This window comes from Maniola hyperantus, chromosome 11 (genome assembly GCF_902806685.2).
Source record: "Maniola hyperantus chromosome 11, iAphHyp1.2, whole genome shotgun sequence".
NCBI classification, from domain to species: domain Eukaryota; kingdom Metazoa; phylum Arthropoda; class Insecta; order Lepidoptera; family Nymphalidae; genus Maniola; species Maniola hyperantus.
Window position 1 is genome coordinate 65286 of NC_048546.1, and position 15906 is coordinate 81191.

General features: G+C 44.2%; 1 protein-coding gene across 2 annotated transcripts; it reads right to left on the reverse strand.

The window, feature by feature from the left end:
* Positions 1-4075: 4075 nt before the first annotated feature.
* Positions 4076-15803, reverse strand: LOC117986640 (tetraspanin-10-like). Of its 2 annotated transcripts, XM_069501690.1 has the most exons (6): positions 15578-15803; positions 13793-13937; positions 13598-13716; positions 12957-13046; positions 10960-11088; positions 4076-10779 (listed from the first exon to the last, which is right to left on the reverse strand). In XM_069501690.1, the coding sequence occupies exons 1-6, from the start codon at positions 15641-15643 to the stop codon at positions 10549-10551; spliced, it is 780 nt and encodes a 259-aa protein (XP_069357791.1). In that variant the 5' UTR covers positions 15644-15803; the 3' UTR covers positions 4076-10548. The 2 variants fall into 2 exon arrangements, with proteins under 2 accessions (XP_069357791.1, XP_069357790.1); XM_069501689.1 differs by lacking the exon at positions 12957-13046.
* Between the last annotated feature and the right edge of the window lie 103 nt (positions 15804-15906).

Consider the following 15906-nt stretch of genomic DNA (forward strand, 5'->3'; position numbering starts at 1 on the left):
TGGTGGGGCCATGGGAGGTGGAGGGTTGTCCCAGGTCCTACCATCGATGGTTAGTACCTTCACCGAGACAAATCCTGAAAAATAATATCTAGGTACCTAGGCACTAGGCACTCAAAATAATATTGCACCGGCCGCAGATCCTTAATTACTATGGTTTAGGAGTTCTGTACCCTGCAGCATCAGGGTTGAAAACTTGCTGAATCTTGATAACTTAGGCGAGCAGAGCAGGAACTCTGCAGCATCAGGATTAAGGAGTTGGATCCAGAAATTTTGATGGGACCACCACGGAAACTACTGCTGTAGATTTTAAAATAATTGCAAATCGGTCCAGAAACCTCGAAATCTGTAACTAACTGGCACCGGCTCTAGTACCCGCCGTCGCCACCGTAGTCGCCACCGTCGTCACCACCGCCGCCGTCACCGCTTCCGCTGCCGGCTGCCGCCATCATGCCTTCGAATAAAACCGCATTCAAATCGGTCAAGCCAGAAGCGAGATAATCGCTGACGTTTGGAAATGAGTTCAAACTTCTATATAAGTAACTGTAAGGGTAGCGAGCTAAGTAGGTACGCTAAATATTGTGTCCGGGTTAAAAACAAAGTATTTTGGTCAGAAATGTACCTAGGTAATTACACTATTATTTTATTCGCCAGCTTCTCGGAAAAACAGTAACACTACACTTGCTTGTTTCGAACTAAACAAAATTATAACTGAAAGCCTAAATCAAAGAATGTTTGTTGCATCTATATTCCTTGACATGTCTAAAGCCTTTGACCTAGTTTCCCATAAAATATTAATAGAAAAATTAGAGCGCTACGGAATTCGGGGGAAAGGTCTTGAATGGCTAACAAGCTATCTAGACCAGCGTGAGCAATGTGTTGAAATTCAGCAAACTCAAAATACACACTATAGTAGGTTTTCGTGCCCTTTTAAAAGTCAAAATCCATACGGTGTACCTCAGGGTAGTGTCCTGGGTCCACTACTATTCTTGTTATATATTAATGATTTACCGGATCAACTCGACCACAAATGCATTTTATATGCTGATGATACTACAATCACAGTGAAATGTAAAGATAAAAATCTGCTTGAGAGCGAAATTAATAACGCATTAAAGAGAACTGGGGAATGGTTAGACGCCAACAATTTATCAGTTAATATAAAAAAAACTAAATTTGTGCAATTTTTAACATATAACAGTACTGGTTCAAATCTACACATTGAATTAAATAACTTCCCAATAGAAGAAGTTGATACAGTACCTTTACCAGAAAAATTGTGCGGAAAGCTTGACCGATTTGCTTACGTTCTGAGACGACTTAGTCGAACATCTAACATAAAGACTGCTCTACTTGCCTATCATGGGTATGTGTCGTCTATATTGCAATATGGCTTGATTCTGTGGGGTAATTCCGTCCATGCAAATAAGGTATTTATTAGGCAGAAAGCATGTATTCGAGCTTTGTCTGGAGCGCATTTCTTAGATAGCTGTAGACCATTATTCAGGAAACATAAGATTCTCCCACTACCAAGTTTATATATCTTCCAAATGGTTATATTTGCAAAAAAACACAGTGACATATTCCCTGTCCATAACAATAACGCGAACTTAAGAACTTACCGAAAAAATAAAATTTGCATACCTTCACAAAAACTAACGGTATACTCAAAGAGTGCGTACTGTATGGCAATCACATTATCACATTATTCAATAAATTACCTGACGATCTAAGAGAGAAGCCCTTGACAGTGTTTAAAAATAGACTTTACAAAATATTAATACATAAGAATTACTACGACATTAAGGACTATGTAACGGATAAGGATATTTTAAGTTATTAACAATACCTAATTAATTTGGACTTCTATTATGTTGACATTTTATTCATTACTAATATTTTGTTTTGATTGTACCTATGAAGTCTATGTATAACTTGTATTTTAATTCCTGCTTATTTTTATGTTTTTAATTTAAGGTACTTAATAATATTCAAACACCAGTTACGGTAAAATGTATAAGGCTCATCAAACATTGTTTCAACCTATTGTACCTGCATTTTATTGAATAAATAATTCATTCATTCATTCATTCATTCTCACATTGTTAAGGTCCTAAAGGTTTTCATAAACATGACATTGTGATGAACAAGAGGACTGACATAGCACAAGTGTAATCAATAATCACATCAGAAAATTAATGATTAAACGAACTTACCTGTAAGTGAAGTTCTATCATAACTATACGAGGGCTTTGTCCGAAGGAATTAAACGAACTTACCTGTAAGTGAAGTTCTATCATAACTATACGAGGGCTTTGTCCGAAGGAATTAAACGAACTTACCTGTAAGTGAAGTTCTATCATAACTATACGAGGGCTTTGTCCGAAGGAATTAAACGAGCTTACCTGTAAGTGAAGTTCTATCATAACTATACGAGGGCTTTGTCCGAAGGAATTAGTATTCGACGACGACCGGTTTGTAGTTTGGACGCCACTATTGAACTTCGCGTGTAAATATCCACGAGTAGGCCTGTGCCGCCGTGTTGACACAAAAGGTGTTTGGGTTTAGTTTAAAAAAACCGGCCAAGTGCGAGTCAGGCTCGCGCACTGAGGGTTCCGTAGTACAGTCGTATTTTGCGACATTTTGCACGATAATTCAAAAACTATGACGCATAAAAATAAATAAAAATCTGTTTTAGAATGCACAGGTGAAGACCTTTCATATGGATAGCCCACTTGATATAGTTATCTTAGTTCGAAAATTGAAAATACAAATTATTAGTTCATGACCACAATTTAATTATTTTTGTATGATCTAACCCTAAATTCACGGTTTTCAGATTTTCCCCCAAAGGTCAGCTATAAGATCTACCTACCTGCCAAATTTCATGATTCTAGGTCAACGGCAAGTACCTACCCTGTAGGTTCTTGACAGACAGACGGACAGACAGACAACAAAGTGATCCTATAAGGGTTCCGTTTTTCCTTTTGAGGTTCGGAACCCTAAAAACGGCGGCTCCCATACAACAAACGTGATTTTTTGCTCGTTTTTGTAGATAATGGTATGGAACTCTTCGTGCGCGAGTCCGACTCGCACTTGGCCAGTTTTACTTTTGAGTTTGTACGGGAGCGGTGTGCAGGCTCGACCGTACCAAAGGGGAGATCTCCCACCGAGCGGTTGGTTGTGCTCGGTAGCGCCAGCTGGGCCGACGGTTATGTCTTGAAACTTCTATATATAGTCCAGATTGCAGAAAACTCCGTTAGTGCGATTGCTATCGGCGGTACATTTGTTCGGGACTACGTCATCGATTGAACAGCGCCATCTAGTTTCTATTGTGGTAACCGCCACAAGTTCGTCCACACTAGCCCCGACGTCTCCGGCTGGGCTCGACTCTCGAGGCACAATAATTATTCCAACAAAGAACGCGCGCTCCCTTCTAGCAATATTCGTTAATGACTAACGACCAAGCCCCGGAGCCGACCACCGCACATTCCGCAAAACCCGGCCAAGTGCGAGTCGAAGTAGGTACGTCTACATTATAATATCATCGCCGGTCCACTACAGGTCTCCTAGGGCTTAGGCCGTAGTCCGTCAAATGTCAACCTGCCGGCTGTAGCTCGCAGAAGCCGCCAACCTCGCGCTTAGCGGAAAATAACAATAGGTAACAATACCTACTCTCGGTATTTACTCGTAAGTACATACAATAAGTTGGTGTCGTAAACCAGCGAGCTACACTAACGTCATCCGAGCCACATAGCAACTTACACCTACTGTAAGTTGGCGTAAGCATTTCTAATGTTTGCGTTGCGTCTCCGGAGAACGTAGCGCACGATGACTGATGACACGTTGCGCCTCGCTAATGTAACACCTGTGTACATTGACATCAACCCATCATCGCCGGCTCGTCGCAGTACGCGACAGGTCGACATAGCCATCGGGGAGGGAACGGGGCGCACAGCCCGCCTCATACCCCGCTTGCCATCTCAACCTGTCGCGGTCCCTATGTTCAATGTACGAAACTAGTTTTATGGGACTTTAAAATGGTAGGTAAGTAAATGAAAGAAAAGAAAAACACTTTTTATTATATTATATTTATTTATCTACTGTGAACATAATACATATATTGTGAGTCACGAACACACTACAACATGGCACAGAGGGCGCGCGCGGCGACGCCGCACACTGCAGGCCCACAAGTGGACTACACCTACATAATATATCGACTGACGAGTCACGAACACACTACAACATGGCACAGAGGGCGCGCGCGGCGACGCCGCACACTGCAGGCCCACAAGTGGACTACACCTACATAATATATCGACTGACGAGTCACGAACACACTACAACATGGCACAGAGGAACACAAAATCGTTACGAACATGTTTTTATACTGTAATATGTAAAGGTTCAGTTTTACTTGTCACATTCAGGCGACCTCCTCTACGGCGGGCGCGGCGTCAGCGCCGAACAGGCCAAGAGGCGCAAATATGAGCTTCATATTCGTGCCTCTTGGTGTGGAGACCTTGGGGCCGTGGGGCCCGGGGCGGGGGCCCGGGGCGGGGGCTTTGAGGAAAGGAAAGGGTTGTCGAGTCAACCGGGGACCCGAGAGCTGGCAGCTACCTTGAACAAAGAATTGGTTTGGCCATCCAAAGGGGTAATGCTGCCAGCATCTTGGGTACAATGCCTCGCTGCGGTGGTCTCGATGAGATTTTACATTTAATTTATTTTATTTTTAATTTAATGTTGTTTTACTTTAATTTAGATTTAATTTAGATTTTTTTTTAATATAATTTTTAAATCAACATCCTTTTTGAAATCTAAAAGCATAAATAAATAATTTATTTAAAAACAATTAAATATTCCTAATTCCAGTGTTCATGTCGAACTCGAAACCATCGACATAACACAATATCATGTCGATGTTACTTGTCAGGTATTACATAACCTTATTTCTTTTGCTTCCTCATCTCGGTTGGCATTGAATTCGTTTGGTTAAAAACATATTTTTTACTTCAACTTGAATAAATAATTGAAGGTCATTATTAAACGTTTTTTACGCGATCCTTCACGCGTATCATGATTCGTGATTGTTAAAACCACAAATGAGTCCTACAGAGTACAGGTACATGGTACAGACCGATGCTATCGGGAGCTTGTAGTGTCGCGCCGCGCGCGTGCCGCGTGCCGACTGCCGACTGCCGACTGCCGACTGCCGACTGCCGACTGCCGACTGCCGTGGTACAGCACTCACAGCAGCAGCGGTAGTTTTTATTTTATGGGGCTAGAATTTTTTATTTTATTTTATTTTTTATTGGTTTGCCAACAGATAATACCTACACATACATGATTAAAGAGAATAATTTAAAAAAATCATGATATATTTCATTTTGAAAATAATTAATTATCAACATCACGCAGTACGGAACGCGACTTATGACGTCACAAGGCGTAAACGACAATTAAATTTTTTAACAAAAATATTTTCCCCTAGAAATTAGCTATTTTTATTTTAAAAAATTGAAAAAAAAACTGTCGTTCACGGATTGTGACGTCATTATTCACCTTCCGTACAGCGGTGACGTTCATGTTAAAAATAAATAAAAATCATTTTATTTTATTTTAAATTGATCTATCTATTTGTCTAAATCTAATGTTGTCTTGTTCCTCAAAGAGCATTATGAGAGAGATAGCAATATATTTAAATCAATTTAGACTTGTCATTCTCGTTCAGTTCAGATTGTATAGTACAGAATTAAACACACGTAAGTTTACTGCGTGTGCCATGTGGTATGTCACAACAACGGCATCCTGCGACGCGACGTGCGACGCGCGACGCACGACGCGCGACGCGACGTCGCCACGCGCTGGTTACAACTTACAACTAAGCGACGCGCCCGCGCCGGCCGGCGGCCGACGTGTGTGAAGTGAAGTCGGCTCGTAGGGTTGCAGAGATTTACTCCATTTCATTTATAAAAATATGATAAATCATTACAGTTTTGTTTGTACTTATTGAATCCCCATTATTGAATAGGATTACCTAGTATTATAATAACCCATTTCCACACCCAAAGTGATAGCATAGATTTCGACACTCGACATCTATAGGTTTTAATGACAAGGAACAATAAGAAGTTCATTTATTATTTTCCATTATATTATATGTACGACGTACGACTCGCAATGACATTCCGTACTAAAGTGACATTACACAATGCCCCTTGGTCTTCATTTCACAAAGATTTGTAGCGTCCGTGGCGCACTGGCGGCCGGCGGCCGGCGGCCGGCGCGGCGCCCGGCGGCCGGCGGTCGGCGCCGGGCGCGCAAACTAACTATCCCTAACTACTACTACTAGTACTAACTAAGTAGTAAAAAGAAAAAAAAACACTATAAATAAATGAATGTAACACGGTAAAGTTGTTCCTATTGTCAATAACATTAGTACTGGGAGCAGTACACGCATCTCCAAGTGTGGTACCGACCCACCCTCATTACTCATTAGTACCGACACCCACATATCTAACGTTTTGAACTCAACAGTATCAGAAGTGGTTTATTAAATTACAGTTTAATTCAAAAGCGCAGTGTCAACTAACAATAAAACTTATAGAGGTTAACTCTGGCAAGTCCACTCGCAGCAAGTAAATTCTGCAACGTGTCACTAGCAAGTATACAAGGCCGAATGTCATTGGCAAGTACCTTTTTACGCAATTTCTTAGAGATGTCAACTACTTGCACTGTGGAAACAATCGCAGCAAGTCAACTACTGAGGGAGTAGCACTATAAACACTTGCACGAAATTGATAATGACAGTGACTTCTGCAAGTAAACTTGCCAGTGATCACTCATTCTTCCGCAATTTCAGGCTTCAGCAAGTTTTATTGGTAGTGAACACTGTTTTAGGTAGACCTATTATAATACCAACATTATTTTTTTTGCTGGTTCTTCGCGGTAGGACGGTCCGAACCTTAAAAACTTTAAAAACTTCTATTGGTTTCCTAAATAAAGGTTCCATTTTTAACATTTTGGTATGGAACCCTAAAAACTGTGCAGCGTGTGTCCACGAGCGGCGCAGTGGGAGCCGACGACAGGAAAGTAAATAAATCAGTCTTAACATATGACTACAGTACAATGTAGCGGTGGTTCACATCGGGCAGAGCCAGTCGCTTCCGAGCCACGCCCGAGGAAGCTGTGTGTGTGTCTGGGACCATACTATCATGATCGACCCATCGCCGGCTCACTACAGAGCACGGGTATTTCCATAGTTTATCACACACCTCTGAGAACATTATGGAGAGCTCTCAGGCATACAGGTTTCCGCACGATGTTTTCCTTCCTTATGTAAGCTGTGAGTCCACTATAGATCTTGTAATGAACTGTCAAACTGGTCATTGAATTCGTGATTACTGCTCCACTTATTTTTTTTGGGGATGAACTTGCCTAATAGATATAGTGCCTATAGATATAGTGCCTATAGATATAGTGCCTATAGATATAGTGCCTATAGATATAGTGCCTATAGATATAGTGCCTATAGATATAAATGCTGAACTAATGTACATATGATTGTGATGACAATTAATTTACAAATTATGTAGTTTTTGATACTACTATAATTAATTTGAAAAAAAAAAGCCAGTTTTATGAGATTTTAAATTTTCAAAACGACAACAGGCTCCCGTGACGTCAGCTTCCTCGGGCATTCACTTATCAACTAAACTATCAACTAAGCCCCTCACAACGAAACGCGCACTCAGCATACAAGGTCAAGGACTCCGAGAGGGTCAGTGTACTGCAGGGTCATCGTTATATAATCCATTTGACTATTGGACCAACTCTTTAAATCGTACAAAAATGGATCAACTGTTTGCATAATCCAACCCAAAATTTGCTTGGCAATGTTTGGACCAGAAGATTTTTTCATATTTTATTTTAAGAATTAATTATTAAGATAATCATCTAAATATGTATAAAAGGAAAAGTTGACTGACTGACTGACTGATCTATCAACGCACAGCTCAAACTACTGGACGGATCGGGCTGAAATTTGGCATGTAGATAGCTATTATGACGTAGACATCCGATAAGAAAGGATTTTTGAAAATTCAACCCCTAAGGGGTGAAATAGGGGTTTGAAATTTGTGTAGTCCACGAAGTCGCGAGCATAAGCTAGTTAATAATAAAAATAGATTATTATAATTAATGGCTCATAGAAATAAAATAGAGTACAACAATACAATAACCCACTTTAGAGTAGAAGCTGTTTCAGTTGTCGACTGAGCTTGTGCTCAGTTGCCCTGTGCGAGCTGAGCGCATGTTCCTCGGGAGGGCGCCACATGAAGTGCACAGACACACATGAAGTACACAGACACACATGGCACACGTATTGGAGCCGCCTTACCTTACGTCTATCTCCTACGTACTTCCTATTTGTTATTTCAAAGCAAAACACACTTGTATCATCATATCATAATATTATAGCTACAAATATCTTGTTGAAACATTAGGGCACTTTTAAATTCCTCATATTGTATGATATATATTATTTTGTAAAGTGATACATTTTCAAAATCGCTTTCCACAACGAATGATTTTCAAGGTTTCCAAAATATTATCTTAAATATAATTGTAGAGAACACATCGGGCAGTCAAAATTATTTTAAAATAAAAAAAGTGTAAAATAGGTACTTATAAATAATTAAATGCAGTTCTGATAACAAGACAAATTAAATCAGTTTGTTTTGTCTTTTTAGATCAATTTCAGTCTTGATGTCGATTCGATTGTGTTCTGTGTGCGTCCGTTTCTCCTCAGTTCGCTTAAAGATAAATGAAATGCAGGAAAGACGTTTCGTAAAACCTGCATCAATCAGTTTAGTGAACCAAGGAGAACTGAACTGCACATCTAACTTGGTGAACAAATCAAATCTCAATTAAACTACACACAACAATTTAGCGATTCCGCTGTCGGTGGCCACAAAACGCCATCGTCTTATGAAATAGGTACACAAATTGAAAACACAATTTAGCTGAAGGTGGGAAAGATTACGATCGCTCGTAGATAGTATATCTGCGCGCGATATTATGACTAGCGAGTGTAATATATTATTTGTTATTATTTTGAAAGTATATATTTTTATCACGTATGTTTGTACACGTCAATTGTACACACGTACAGTTCCTCTTATGCTACAACATTTATGGTCATAATAATATTATGTCATTCATTTTTTTGATTATTAGGTACCTAGGTTACTTCCACTTACATCTAAATAAATAAATATTAGTTCAACAAGAAAATAGTAACATTATTTTTAGGAGTACGAAAAAAATTACAACAGGCTTTTGTCAGTCAAAGTGTAAAAAAACGAAGACACTTGAGTATTAAAATTATAACAGGCTTTTGTCAGTCAAAGTGTAAAAAAACGAAGACACTTGAATATTAAAATTATTAGAGATTATAATGCGCCCAAAATAAGAATAGGTTGTCTGTGTGCAAGTGGGGCGTGGGGTGTGGGGCGTGGGGTGTGGGGCGTGGGGCGTGGGGCCAAGTTCAATATGTTGAAACCATAGAGCAGAAACAAAGAGGAGATGTTGTATTAAGATTTCCCTATGAAATATCGAGTGACATTTTGCGGGGTGAGGGGTTGTGGAACGCCGCCCACTTCTCAATTTTCCATCTGCGGGTTAGTAGCAAAACTACTCGCTTAGCGACCTAACATCGATATATTGATGTCACTACATAGTTCAGCTATCTCACACTAGATGTCAATAAGTGTAGAAATTACGTATAAAATTACTTACAAATGAAATGTGATACCATTCATAGCATCAGAACGTCTGTCTGAATAACTTTGACACGATAAAACACAACACTTCATCCTTTTGTTCTTAAAAACGCGAAAACACACCGATAATACGAGTCTCAATATATGTGAACCTGACGAACGCAGACAGCATACTAACTAAGGCCCCGCCCACAGTGATGACGTCAGGACCTAGTTGAAAATCACAGTGCACAGTTGCTTAGGCCAACTCCTCTTTGTTTCTGCTCTATGGTTGAAACAGATCGTTGTCTGCAAAGCGTTCTCTGTGCAAACAGAAATTACATGCGACAATGAGGCTAATTCTGTTTTATATAATCTCTTAACGAAATTGTGTGTAAATCTACTGGCGTCCGAGTCCGACTGTCCGACTGTCCGACTGTCCGACTGTCCGCAGACAGCATGACAGTGACAGCAATATATTATTTACATCTGATATTCTAGTTCATAAGCTGTGTGCAGCAGAATTAACCACACTCTAGTAGTAGCTTTCGTTTTGAGTTTGCGTAATTGTCACCACTATATCTTACAAATCCAACATCTGACCATCAAAAAGAGTAATTTGTTACCTTTTTTGAATAAATCATTTGACTTTTGACTTTTTTGACTTATACAAGTCACTTACCAGATAGAGGTGATTAATTTTCCTATTCTTATTTTGGATCGTTCTAACGTCGCGTCGCAGCTGCGAGTCGACAGGGCTCCCCTCTCCGGCGACTGGTGTCGACGCCTAGGCCTTGTAGCGCGTGTCGGGCTGCGCGCGCAGGCACAGCGCCAGCGCCAGCAGCAGCGCGGCGCCGTGCGCGGCCAGCAGCGCGGCGCCGGCGACCAGCGGTGCGCGCGCGGCGCCGCGCAGCGCGCCTAGCACGCGCGGCGCGCACGGCGCCGCGTGCAGCCCGGCGCCGCCGCCCGACGCCGCGGGCACGCGCCGCGCCAGCGCGCACTCCACCTCCTCCGTCGACTGCGCGCCAGAAACGAGTCAACATTAAATCCGCCGCCATCATTTGATGGACGTTATTGCCGTGATCAGAATTCCGAATAACCTCGGAAGCAGCAATGTACACTTCTTCAATTATTTAGAAGCTAGCGGCTTTTAGCGCGTGTACTGAGCGTGCCGCGTCCGCAGTGCGCGTGTACTGACCGTGCAGCACGAGGCGGGCACCCAGTAGTAGGTGGCCGGCGCCTGCACGCTGAGGTCCAGCTCGCCCGTGGCGCGCGCCCACGCCGCCTGCTGCCAGTCGCGCGCGCTCTCCACGCCGCAGCACTCCAGCTACAAACATACATCATTGCATGTACACACTTTAGGACTTTCATGGCTGTGGGGAAACGAGGAGCTCAAACCCTCAAGCGTCGATAACACCGCGACACAATATAAGACAGCGCCATCTAGTGTAACAGTTTGCAACTTAGCACATAGAGCGCTTAACTGTATCCGAAGACCAAGCTCCGGATCTACGGAGCCTATGTCCGCTCACGATTGACCTACAGGTCCAGCAAAACAAATGTCTGCGAACAATCGTCGAAGCTCCGAGGTACGTGAGGAACGACGTTATACATCGCGACCTCGAGACGCCCACCGTGGAGGGCTACGTCCGTCACTCCGCTCATCCCCCGACCGATGGACGGACGTCCACTACCTCGAGAGCTCCTTCGATCGCCTTCGCCTCGAGGCCCGTACTCCCGTCTGCAAAGGGAGATGACCCCCCCTGACATCAACTGTATCGGGGTCGCATCGAACAAAATAAACCTGCGTGTAGAAAAAGAAGTGTACACACTCACCCCGCGCTGGATGGCGTCGAGCGCCTGCGTGCGCGCCGGCAGCGCGCCGTACTCGTGCAGCAGCGAGTGCCGCAGCCGCTCGCGCAGCGCCTGGTGCCACACCACAATGTTACGACACCTCATGAACATGACCTACTGTGCACACACTCACCCCGCGCTGGATGGCGTCGAGCGCCTGCGTGCGCGCCGGCAGCGCGCCGTACTCGTGCAGCAGCGAGTGCCGCAGCCGCTCGCGCAGCGCCTGGTGCCACACCACAATGTTACGACACCTCATGAACATGACCTACTGTGCACACACTCACCCCGCGCTGGATGGCGTCGAGCGCCTGCGTGCGCGCCGGCAGCGCGCCGTACTCGTGCAGCAGCGAGTGCCGCAGCCGCTCGCGCAGCGCCTGGTGCCACACCACAATGTTACGACACCTCATGAACATGACCTACTGTGCACACACTCACCCCGCGCTGGATGGCGTCGAGCGCCTGCGTGCGCGCCGGCAGCGCGCCGTACTCGTGCAGCAGCGAGTGCCGCAGCCGCTCGCGCAGCGCCTGGTGCCACACCACAATGTTACGACACCTCATGAACATGACCTACTGTGCACACACTCACCCCGCGCTGGATGGCGTCGAGCGCCTGCGTGCGCGCCGGCAGCGCGCCGTACTCGTGCAGCAGCGAGTGCCGCAGCCGCTCGCGCAGCGCCTGGTGCCACACCACAATGTTACGACACCTCATGAACATGACCTACTGTGCACACACTCACCCCGCGCTGGATGGCGTCGAGCGCCTGCGTGCGCGCCGGCAGCGCGCCGTACTCGTGCAGCAGCGAGTGCCGCAGCCGCTCGCGCAGCGCCTGATGCCACACCACAATGTTACGACACCTCATGAACATGACCTACTGTGCACACACTCACCCCGCGCTGGATGGCGTCGAGCGCCTGCGTGCGCGCCGGCAGCGCGCCGTACTCGTGCAGCAGCGAGTGCCGCAGCCGCTCGCGCAGCGCCTGGTGCCACACCACAATGTTACGACACCTCATGAACATGACCTACTGTGCACACACTCACCCCGCGCTGGATGGCGTCGAGCGCCTGCGTGCGCGCCGGCAGCGCGCCGTACTCGTGCAGCAGCGAGTGCCGCAGCCGCTCGCGCAGCGCCTGGTGCCACACCACAATGTTACGACACCTCATGAACATGACCTACTGTGCACACACTCACCCCGCGCTGGATGGCGTCGAGCGCCTGCGTGCGCGCCGGCAGCGCGCCGTACTCGTGCAGCAGCGAGTGCCGCAGCCGCTCGCGCAGCGCCTGGTGCCACACCACAATGTTACGACACCTCATGAACATGACCTACTGTGCACACACTCACCCCGCGCTGGATGGCGTCGAGCGCCTGCGTGCGCGCCGGCAGCGCGCCGTACTCGTGCAGCAGCGAGTGCCGCAGCCGCTCGCGCAGCGCCTGGTGCCACACCACAATGTTACGACACCTCATGAACATGACCTACTTTGTGTTAATGCAAGTACAATACAACCGAGAATATCACAGACCCAATAGTGCACTCCAACTCGTTACAACCATCAAACTCTCCTCTGATTACATTCCCTGGAGGTTTCCATGCAATGTTTTCCACCAAAAATGTCCCTTTGACATTACTATCTACTGTGCTTACGATTTAGTAAAATATAAGCAGGTACCATTGGTGTACCAACAACTCACTGTGGGAGCAGGACATCATTACACTCAACCATAACAATAGCAAGATCTTCCTTCGAGCAAGAGACATTGCTCAGAGCCCAGCTGGTTCACCAGACACATCTTTAACTTTATAGACTTCCGAGGTTAACTTAACACTTCGTTAGCGTGATTTAGGGTTCCTAATGAGTGATTGAAGGTACCTACGGCGCCATCTAGTAGCACCGTTGTAAGTTATTTTCATCACAGATTTGGGGGGCGCGATTGCTGTGTAATCCTTTCGCATGAGACGAGTAGCGTCATCTAGTGTCGGTCACCTGCTGCAGCTGCGGCTGGTGCGCGGCGCCCCACCACGCCGCGGCCGCCTCCGCCACCGCGCTCAGCGCCAGCAGCGCGAACGCCGCCGCCAGCAGCGACGCCGAGCCGCGGATCGCGCCTGCCAACATAACAGCCACCATAAACATAAACTCCTTGGCTGAGTCGAAACATTGAAAACAATATAGTAAGCTTACCTGCCAGTGCAGCAATAGCTCCGAGCGCCAGCACCACGGCCCACAGGCCGAGCGCGCACAGGCCGGCGCGCCCGGCGCCGCCCTCCGCGCCGCGCCCGTCCCACAGCGCCCACGACACGAACGCGCACACGCCCACGCCCACGCTCTGCGGGACCATTCACCACATACACACACACTTTTTAAAAACTTTTGGCATACATGCAGATAACTATTATGGGGTAGAAATTTTCTAAGAAACCCTAACGGGTTGCCCCCTCAGGCTTTGAGTTTTGTGTTTTGTGTAGCCAAGGTGGATATATCGCAGGCATAAGCTTGTAAAACATAAAAATTCAGCAATTTTGTCACCAAATCAAAAAGCAGTGTACACTTTATTCATTGCTATGAAACTACAATTTTTGGTACATCCATACTTCTGTACTAATATTATAAATGCAAAAGTGTGCCTGTCTGTCTGCTAGCATTCCGGCAGCCCATTTGTTCAACTGATTTTGACGAAATGTGGTACAGAGATAGCTTGCATCCCAGGAAAGGACATATACCCTACTTTTTATTCTGGAAAATCAGAGTTCACCTGTGTGAACTTTTAAAAATCAGAGTTCACCTGTGTGAACTTTTAAAAATCAGAGTTCACCTGTGTGAACTTTTAAAAATCAGAGTTCACCTGTGTGAACTTTTAAAAATCAGAGTTCACCTGTGTGAACTTTTAAAAATCAGAGTTCACCTGTGTGAACTTTTAAAATCCTTCCATCCATGTGGACAATGTTGCGGGCATCCTCTAGTTAAATAATAGAAATAAATTAAGTAGCCTACTGTTACAATCTTCTGTGTGTATCAAAATGTTTTCTAGTTTGTAGGAAGTTTTATGAACTGTTCCTAGTATAATAACAGGCTGATGAGGGAGACATCAAACAAACGCAGCCAGCTGTTGTAAGTGACGTGAAGCAGATGTGAACTAACAGGAAGTATAGCATGCATGCTTGATCTGTACATTCTCTTAAAGAGACTTTGTGTGCTTAAGATCCTTATTTGTGGGTAGTTTTGATTAAGGAAAGCTCCACTAATTTGGGTTTCATAGCAAAACAACAAAACAGTTTCAGTCAGGCTGTCTGTCCGTATTCTGTCTGTGTCACAACAAATTTTAAAATCTTTAACGCACAGCTGAAACTACTGGACGGATCGGGCTGAAATTTGGCATGCAGATAGCTAATATGACAGACAGTAGGCATCCGCTAAGAAAGGATTTTTGAAAATTCAACCCCTAAGGGAGTAAAATAGGGGTTTGAAATTTGTGTAGTCCACGTGGATGTAGTCGCGAGCGTAAGCTAGTAAACTATAAGAGCTGTAAAGTTGAAATTTAGAACAGTTATAGAAAGCTATTACTGCTACACAGAGGCGTAATTATTAGGTATTATAATTAAATTATGAAATATGAAAAGCATGATTGGGTCAAAAAAAATGAATTGCTTGTACAGTACACTCAACTTCCTAAACACAGTGACAATTTTTGTAAAACACTGACAACATGTGATGACCTGAAACAATGTGGTGACTGGACGTTAATTGAAGCTCCGGTGTAAAGCTACACATCCTATCAGTTCCTTGAACAGTCACCATCGCTTCATAAAATCGTGCATCTATTTTTTTATAGGCGTTAATTATTATTTAACACATTTATATATTTTTTATAGATGAAGGTTTCTTGAAGGTTTATTTGTACATTTATAACTTAAAGCCACCAGAACGACACGGGTTAGCTAGTTATAATATAGAAAAAGAAGCACTCACAAGGAATATAACGTTGAACATGATCAGCAAACACTTCATCATGGAGTAGCAGCGTGACATGCCCATGATAATCGCAGATCAACCGCGCGCGTTTGCACTTCACCTTACCACTGTGCAATTGATATTTAAATAAAGATTTACTTATTACATACAAATGAATAACGTTGTTAAATATCGTATTAATTCAAATCATAACTTTATTATTTTGTAATGGTAAACACTCCTCCCAAAATTCTTTACCACAGATAATAAAAAAGTTGAGCAGAGTAAAAATGAAAAAAGATAAAATCTGTCACCCAAAAATTATCTATAGTTTTTGGTACACACGA

Coding starts and splice junctions, on each gene's coding strand:
- LOC117986640 (XM_069501690.1), bottom strand. CDS start 15,643: ATGGGCATGTCACGCTGCTACTCCATGATGAAGTGTTTGCTGATCATG. Junction 13,047..13,597: donor ACCAGCCGCAGCTGCAGCAG/GTGACCGACACT, acceptor GTGTGGCACCAG/GCGCTGCGCGAGCGGCTGCG. Junction 10,780..10,959: donor TGCCCGCCTCGTGCTGCACG/GTCAGTACACGC, acceptor TCTGGCGCGCAG/TCGACGGAGGAGGTGGAGTG.